The sequence below is a fragment of the Uloborus diversus genome, chromosome 1 (assembly GCF_026930045.1).
Source record: "Uloborus diversus isolate 005 chromosome 1, Udiv.v.3.1, whole genome shotgun sequence".
Classification (NCBI taxonomy): Eukaryota; Metazoa; Arthropoda; class Arachnida; order Araneae; family Uloboridae; genus Uloborus; species Uloborus diversus.
This window is the reverse complement of record NC_072731.1, coordinates 43,538,741-43,547,978: the sequence shown is the minus strand read 5'-3', so window position 1 is coordinate 43,547,978 and position 9,238 is coordinate 43,538,741. Positions and strand designations below refer to the sequence as shown.

Sequence of the window (9,238 nt, the reverse complement as noted above, 5' to 3'; positions counted from 1 at the left end):
ACCTCTGCAGAAAAGAAAACCAACTTTTCGCTGAGTAGTTGCGGATTTTGTTTTTCAACGCCACTGTCAGTGTGTGATCTGTACACATTTACCAGACCTGTTTTCTTTATTTTTTTTTCTTTCAAAAACCAAGGAATAAAAGACCACAAAAGGAATACATTCCAATTCCAATTATTTCCAAAACAAAAACATATTCATCAAAAACTATACCTATGAAAAAAAACTCATACAAAATATTTCCATCGCATTGTCAATTCATGGGGCCGATGGGGCCACATGGTGTTGTTCATGGTTTTCACGATTTCAGTGTCGCATTATCACGTTGAATATTTCGGCGTAAATCTTGCGCCTCGTTGCTTGAAGTAAAACTTTTGTTTCGAAAGAGCCGAAACATGGTAATATCCGTCATAAAATTGGCAAGAGAAAATATGGTTATTAACGATGAAGTTTTAGGTTCAGCAAGCGAAGGATTTCTTGTTGATAGTAAAAGTGATGTGCCGGATGATAAGTCCGGGAACGGGGACACACACAGTTTTCATCCGATTATTACCAGTCATGGATTTCTGAAGTGTCCCAGCGTGAAATATCGGGTCATTTTCGGACTTATATTCTGCGTTCTACACTTACTCAACTTTGGCGATGCAGGTATGTTGATTTAATTTTAACATTCCTTTTAATTTTTGACTTGCACGTAAAATACTACTTTCTTTTTACCATACGTTTTAATTTTTTATTTGCACGTAAGTTATACTTTCTGTTTAAAAATGACTTCCAAGAATTTTATGAGTAATTATATTTGTTCAAAAATGTTTGAATCAAGAGTAAGACAAATAATGTCCTAAATCAAATTTACTTCGTTGGAAGCTTTTTTCTTTTGAAGTGCGCATGTTATATTTTAATTATCTAAATAATTATTACATTTACGTAATAACGCTTTAAAAGGTGTATAAATACTCGATGATTCATGTTTTGGTGCAATAGTTACTTTCCAGGAAATATAATGTGATTTGAAGGAAAAGTATAAAGTAAACAGATGATACGCAAAACATAATATTTCGCCGGGAGCATTTGAATTTTGGTTGCTCAAAAATGCTTGAACAACGAGTAAATTAAATGATATAATAAATTAATTTTACTTAAGAATGTTTTAAGTTTTTTTTATGCATATATTATATTTTATGTATATCAATAAGTATTTCCTTTGCGTCATATTTTAAAACGTCTGTCAATGCCTGATGCTTCATATTTTGGTGCAATAGTGACTTTCCGAGGAATATATGTGATTTGAAGGTTATTGTGATTTGTGCATTCATGTGATTTGAAATTAACAAATGATATATGCCAGAAACATTTGAGTTTGGTTCATCAAAAATGTTTGAATAACAAGTAAATTAGATGCTGCCTTAAATAAAATTGACTTTAAAACAGTTCAAGCATTTTATTTTGAAATGAAGGCGTTACATTTTAATTATATAAACAAGTATTGCAAATACGTAATAACATTTTAAAAGGTGTTTAAATATCCAATGTTTCCTTTTCGTGCAATGGTTACTGTCCAAGCAATATGTGTGACTTAAAATAAATGTTTAAAGTTAGCAACTAAGCAAAACAATGGAAAACACTATGTAATGCCAGGAACATTTGCTTAAGTAATGTGCTGTATGTTCTTTTTTTAGTTAATTTTATTAGTTAAATATATTTCTAAACTGCGTTGATTCCTTGTAACTAATGAAATCAACAAACAGCAAATTATCTGAACATGAAGTTTTAATGTATGACAGGTTATCTAAAATGTAAATATAAGACATGATCCTTATTTAAAGAAAGTTGGCAAATGTTAGTTCAGCTGTTAAACATATTTTTGATGACTAACAGAAATTTCACTGAAACTCCCACTTATTTGCGTTAAAAAATTCCTATGTCTTTAATTTAGGCATAAAAATACGGATGGTTTTGAAAACAAATGAAGTTTTAAAAATGTAATTCAAAGGAATGTTTTTCTGCAATTTCTTTGAATGCAATTAGCAAAATCAATATCAATACTTGCTGACTATGCTTGACGTTATTTCTTTTCGTGATATTATTACGTTCTAATACATTTAAATTAAAAGACAAATGTTTTTATCAACAAATAATTGCCCAAAACTTTCCCTTAAATTTTAAAGTAATTATGTTCAGCCTATTCTTTTGATTTTATTCATTTAATTCGTTTCTGCACATTTCAGCTTCTAATTAATTGTTTTTAAATTTAATATTTTTATAACTCAGACATGACATATTATTTCCAGCGTAAATATCGCTATGAGTTAAAAATGCTGAAATATGTGGGTCCCACGTAAAAATGAATCAATAGTAAAAACCTTTTCAGTAATTGTATTCTTTGTATTGTATGTGAGAGGAGGAGGGGGACCCTTTATTAATAAGTATACTAAACATACTAGCATTTATAGAAATAAAAAATAAATAATTACTGAAAAAAATAGCAACTGCTAGATTTCGTTTTCTGCCCTTTCTCAGCAGCGAAATGCATACAGATATTCATGCATAAAACGCGTGTTCTTTATAACTATCGCATTTACGAATAAAACTTAAAACGAGGCATATTTGCAACTCAAAATTTTAGTTGTTTTTAAAAGGGTTGTTTTTTTATATACAGAACTTAGTCAAGCTTTGACTTTGTTCATTAAGAATCTCTCTAATTGACCTACGTTAACTTACGGGTAACTTCTGATTGGGGGTTACTTTCATTAAAAACTATTTCCAATAACTATGTACATAAAGTAAGAAAAAAAAACCTCAAAAAAGCACAAATTGCCAAGCGTAATTTCATGTTGTCTTTTAGTTAAACCTAAATAAGGAAAATTACCATTCATGTTGTCTTTCAGTTAAACCTAAATGAGGAAAAAAACCACATACTATGTACATAGGTGATTATTTTCCTCATTTAGGTTTAACTTAAAGACAACATGAATTTACGCTACCTGACGGTATCATTGAATTCACAATTTTGAAAAACGTAAAATCGCAGTCATGCCCGTCAAATTCGAAATAATTGATTTTGAAGAACATTCCACCAAAACAACTCCAGAAACGAGTCATGTGGTGTTTAGTGCAACGTCTGGAATCCTTTTATTTTTTTAATAAAAAAGTATGCGTCGTCTTAGCGTCGTAGTGCTTTGGGCAGGTATGAGCTAATAAAGCTTTAACATGATAAATGACTACATCTAGAATTTCCGCATGGATATTTTTCTAAATCGATTGAAATGTGAAACAAAGCATTTACAAATCATAAATGAAAAACCTTTTCCAAAATGAAATGTATGACAAAAAAAAAAAAAACTACATATAAAATTTTTCTGTCCTATTATCGCAAATTTCATTATTTTTTGCGAAACTGATAAAATTGAAGCACCAAAGCGCCCATAAGCTATGGAGAAAAACGAACTGAGTATGTTGCATGCGGAAATAGTATAATCATAATCAATTCAGAGTATAAACGAGTGCAATGTCCTGATAATTAGTGTGTCCTTACACTCCTTATTGTATTAGATATATTATTTCGGTCTCGTACTAAATAGTCTGAAACCAGATTTTGCCATCCTGTACTGGTGAGTCATTTATGAACTTAATAGGCAAATCCTAAGATACTATTAGGAATGACTGTGTAAAACAGCCAATAATACTTAAATATGCTAATGCTAATTTTTAGAACTGAATATATCTGGATTTCTCCAAAATAAGAATATTAAGCACTAGGATTGAGCATGATTGTAACATTACAAACATGAATTAATGCTGGAGAGGGGATATTTGTATGTGTTTATTACGGAGGTGTTAGAGTGGGGGGAATCATGTTCTTTTGCACATGGGTTTCAATTGATATGCTTTCTGACCGTATTTTACTCCTTAGTGTAGTGAGTTGTCTGATTTGCATGAATTAACATTTAAAATGGCCTTATGAATAAGCAAAAACATTATATAACCTATTTCTCTGTAAAAACTTTGAGCGCCAAATAATTGTGGGCTAAATAAATTAAGGTGCATATTTGTTGCATTCGGATCAAAAAATTTTCGCACACTTTGAGTCATATATATATTTATGTTTTAAAATCGAGCCCAACAATAAACTCATTAAGCGTAAGAAAGTAACAAGAAACGATGAAGTCGCTAAATCAAATTTAGAAAAAAAGGTGAAATTACGTGAAAATTAAAAAAATAACAATCAAAACATTTGTCAATAAAAATAACTTTTTAGAAGATATCCGAGCGATTTTTTGATACACAAAAATTAAAATAAAGTAAAATCCAAAGTTGAACATTGCCCTTGATAACCACTATTGCCAACTGTACGTAAAACTTGAGACTTAATTACTGAGTGTAACTTCAGCTTTTTTGAAGTGTATTAGTATATCGCACCCCGAGATAAACAGTCACAACTCAAAGTTTTCTAGAAACGTATTAACTCTTTATTTAATTTTTCTAAATTTAATGCTCTTTCTTAAATTTAATGTACCACAAAGCTCGCACAAAATTAGCTCACGCAATTCATGCGTGTTGGAGTAAAAACGATCTAACCAATAGTTACAAATCATTAAAATTTCAAAATTTAGAAGAAGAACATTTGATCTTTAAGTTATAACTTACTTAATTAAGTTATATCTTACTCTAGTGTAATATTAATTTAAACAAGAAATCCTATCTAGTAAACTGCGTATCATGATGTTTTAGAGCTTTATCTAATATGTAAAACTAAATCACTTTAAACTAGTGTTGCGTGAAACCTTTATTTTTTCTCCAATGTCTTGTTTTTTCCTTGAGTTGTGTCACTTTCCTTGTTGGGGTGCGATATGTACCACAACGTATAAAACCCAAAAGTAAAAGCAAATCCAGATTGCTATTGTCAGGGAATTTGTTAAATTTAACAAATGTTTAAACAATATAACTCTTTCAGGTTTATCTCGATATCAAATTAAAAAAACGTCTATCTTTTTTTTTCACTTTTCTTTTTTTTAATCTCTTGAAATGTAACATAAGCTTCAAACATTTAGATAATAATGGAATAATCAAAGATGTGAGAAAAATACAGAAAAAATGCTTTAAAAAATAATATTACCCGCACGCCTGTATTACTTTTCAGAAAAATTCTTCTTTGTCATTAATTTTCGAATAAAAAGAACTCTAATCACCAAAAACACATTTTTGCTTGAAGCGATTTCAATGGTTTTATGGTAAAACAAAAACTAAATATTTTAAAAGATTAAATGGCACGAAAACTCAGTACAAAAAAAAAAAAAAAAAAAAGCTTCGATCGAAGTTAAACAAACATTAAACCAAACAAATAAACCTCTTAAGTCTTTTCTTTTATTGCGTTTTCCTTTATTATTGCCATTGAGAAGATTTCAAACAAAAATAGTTTTACAGTTTAATAGGAAACGTGATTCAATTTAAGCTCAAGAGCAATATTTAGTTTAGGGCACGAAGGTTTGATTCAAAATTTTGGCTATTAAACGACTGGATAAGAGACTAATCAAAATATCAGTTGTTAAAATGCACTCAATTTCCTTTCTTGAAATTGGCAATTGCTTTAATAAGTAGGCAGTTACTTTAAACATCTACGTTTCGTTGAAACACATGACTGACTACACTTTCTTAATAGGCTAATTATGTATATTTCAGAGCTCGGTAATGCAATACATGAACTGTAGGACGAAATTTTAAGGCAAATTCTAGTAAAGTTAAATTATCTAAATTACGAGGTGTAATATTCACTGTAAAACTTTGAATGCTTCAGCGTTTAAGCGCTAGTTTTATGACCATTTATCATCAGTGTGGATATTAGCCGAGATGTTAATTTCAAGGGAATAACCCTCAAGTACACAATTATTACCGCGAAAATGCAGAGTCAGTTTGCGAAATGCCTAGCGTCCAAATATGATGTTTGACAAGTTGTATTTTCAAGAGAGTTATGCAGTATAAAATGTTTTGAGAAAATTTTTGCTGACTGCAGATAATTAGCATTGAATAAACTAGACAATTGATGAAATTTGACATGATACTGCAATGTTTTCTAGGACAAGTGTTTTCATCTATTTCGGAGCTACAAAAAGTTAAAACTACCATTCTATAAAAAAGCGGACAGTTTTTTTCTTCACATGACACACCTATATTTTATATCAGAACGTGTTAAAAGCAAAATCTTTTAGCCTGAGAAATCATACGTGTATGTGTAGTTTCCGAAGAAAAAAAAATCTTTATTTATTAAACTTCTAAAAGTATTATATTTTGCGGGAAATAAATAACTGCAACAAGTTTCCTGTTGCAAATTACCTGTTTTTCTGTAGAATGAACCACAGGTTGTGTCTTTTTGAAAAAAAAAATAAAGCACAAGCTATTAGTTCCTTAGAAAGCAAAGTAAATAAATTAGCAACATCAGATTCGAAGGATACATTGCTAAACTCTAATAGCTGCTATTTAAAAGTGTATACTGCACGTGGCAATCACAAGGACTCAGAAAACGTATCTAATAGATACATTTGGGGAAAAGATGAGTCACAACTTTAAGAAATACAAAATCAACTTACAATACTGTTTCTGTTTTAGTCAGTGTTTTAAATAAATGCATTTTACTTAAAGTTATGCGAAATTGCCAATTAAAACTCAATTAGTCCTAAATTATTTCTGAAAGTATAATTGTCCAAAAAGAAAAATATATATGTGCATCCATACGTATCAAAAGTCTTCCCATAAGCTCTTCAACTAACTGACAGAATATCAGGAAATATTAAGTAAAATTCCATGTTTTCAAAAGATGCTCTTTGAGATAAAAGTCATAAAAGGCAGGAAAAGCTATCCGAAAGGTTTAGAAAACATACCTAATTGATATATTTTTGAGAATAAAGGCAAGTCATAACTTAAAGAATTGTTTGTGTCAACTCTTTTAAAGCAAAAGCATTATACAGTTTTACAACATTATAAATTGAAATTCAATTCGTTTAAAGTTATTTATTGAAATATAATTACCCAAAAGGAAGGTGCAAGTTCATCTACATTTCAAAAGATTTCCCATAAGCTCTTCAGCTCATCCACAGAGTATCGGTGAAGATTAAGTAAAACTCCATCTTTTCGAAGGTTACAGGTGTTCTTTGTGAGATAAATGGCAGAACACTTTTGTGTAAATAGCATGTCGAAAGATATTTGCCAAGGAACAATCTAAAAGTACGCTTTTACTTTTCTTTGAGCCTACGGGAATTTTTAGCATACCGGCATCTGGTCCGATTGGTCCCACGCTTGTACTCTAGTCTTTGGAGAAAAATGATCCTTTTCGGTGGCAGACGAAAAAAGTGATATATTCTCTTTTTCTGTGACAACTCTCTCGACTACTTATATTTTCGTATCATTTTTAAGGTATTATCAAGAGAATTTCTTGTGAAATACTGTTGCAAATGTATTGAATATTCATGAGTTAAAAATGCCAGGAGGAATCGCTTATTCTTTAAGTAAAAGCAACATCCGTTTAGAGAGGCATAAATTTATGAAAACGTAAGATTTCTTTTTCGCTTCCGAAACGTTAAGCGGCTCGATTTATCTGGTATTTTCCGCTTTGATGTGAAAGAAAAACAAAATGGATTAAAAGAGTAAAAAGTGGTGAAAATGTGAGGAAAATAAAAATCGTTTTTAACTGCGGGGCTAAATTATTTATTAAGAAGAAACAACATTCTTAAATAGTTTTTTAAATTTATTTTATACTGATTATAATATTTATTTTTGATTTAAAAAATGAATTATGTTTTGCATGTTGGAAAACTCACAATATCATGTATTTTTTCAATAAAACTGTGCTGCAAAAAATACCTTCAAAATGCTTCTGACTTAATTCTTGCTGATTCTTATGTAAAATGACCCTCCCCATTCTAAATGACCCTTTGAATTCAAATATGACCACCGTTTTCCCCCTATAAATCGACCTCTTGGAAATAGCGCTTCCTATTCGTTTTTTTTTTTTTTTTCAGTTTTCGACAGTTTTATAGAAATTGTTTTTATCTGGAGCGTCGCCTATGAAATGGAAGCGTTATACATGCCATTAACGCTATTTCTAGAGGGATTAGAAAAATACAAAGTTGGGAAACTCATTGGGGTATTCCAGCTTAAAGTGTTTTTAAAATCATCAAAACAAATGCTTGTTCTACAGTTTTTTCTCTTGTTTTTCGTCATAAAATCAAAGGGGGGAGGGAGGAAACGTGTAGGGGGAAAATGGTAGTCATACATGAATTCAGGGGGTCATTTTACATAAGAATCTGCACTGTTTATATTAGAAGCATTTTGAAGGGTTTTTTTTTTTTTTGCATCGTAGTGTAATTTATTATGCAGGTTTGCAGAAAGAAAAATTACTTACTATTCACAATTTCTGGAAACTATAAACAAGGCAATTTAAATATTATTTTAAAAAAAATCCAATTAGACAGCATTCATGTTTAAACCGTATATTTAACGTACATAACAAAAAAGATATTGGTACAAATAGAAAACTGAGAAAGTGTAAGTTAATGCTTTAAATTTATTGTCAGATTTTTACTTCCAGATAAAAAGTGAAAAGTGAAGGAAATATTCCCCAATGATGTTAGCACCTCAAAATATTTTTTTTTATATATAAACCCGGACGAAAATCTGATTTTTTTATTTTTTATTTGATGGGATGTCCTAACGTATTTATGTACTAATGAAGTGAAAAAAGATCTTTTATACATACCAATAAAACTGCGATCTAATAAGAAACATCAGAGTCAGGTCCTTAAGAAGGAAACCCTTCAAATTCCTTTTGCATTTTTCTCCTTTATGATTTTTTTTCCTCCAAATATAGATAAAACATCTGTTTGGAAAAAAATGTGGTTGAAATATTCTATTTTGAGAGCCCATTGTTGCTGTTCTTAGAATATCCATAAAAACGTGATGTTAACTATACAAGAAAAAACTTTCCAATACTGGCTGGGTGCCTATAACTAGTCATTTTCCTTATATTTCCTTTGTAACACTAAATAAACAAGGTCAATCTCTCCCAGATTTTCTCAAAAGTAACAAAATTAATAATTATTCGAACAAAAAATTCAGAATTATCAATCTTTCATGCGAAATAGTAGTTCTTATAAAAATGAAGGGGGGAGGCTCAAAAACATGTCCTAAGCTCATTCAAGTAAAGTTAGGCACAGAACAAAATCAACTGCTTCTTTAATATATGTTTTAA

The 9,238-nt window shown here is 30.1% G+C and overlaps 1 protein-coding gene across 2 annotated transcripts in view; it reads left to right on the top strand.

Annotated features, from left to right (window-relative positions):
* Positions 1-393: 393 nt before the first annotated feature.
* The window catches only part of LOC129229497 (fibroblast growth factor receptor-like 1), a 501,396-nt gene continuing 492,551 nt past the window's right edge, over positions 394-9,238 (top strand). For both annotated transcript variants that reach the window (XM_054863817.1, XM_054863824.1), the window contains exon 1: positions 394-645. In XM_054863817.1, coding sequence (XP_054719792.1) covers positions 429-645 — 217 coding nt within the window. In that variant the 5' untranslated portion in view covers positions 394-428. The remainder of the gene's footprint in view (positions 646-9,238) is intronic.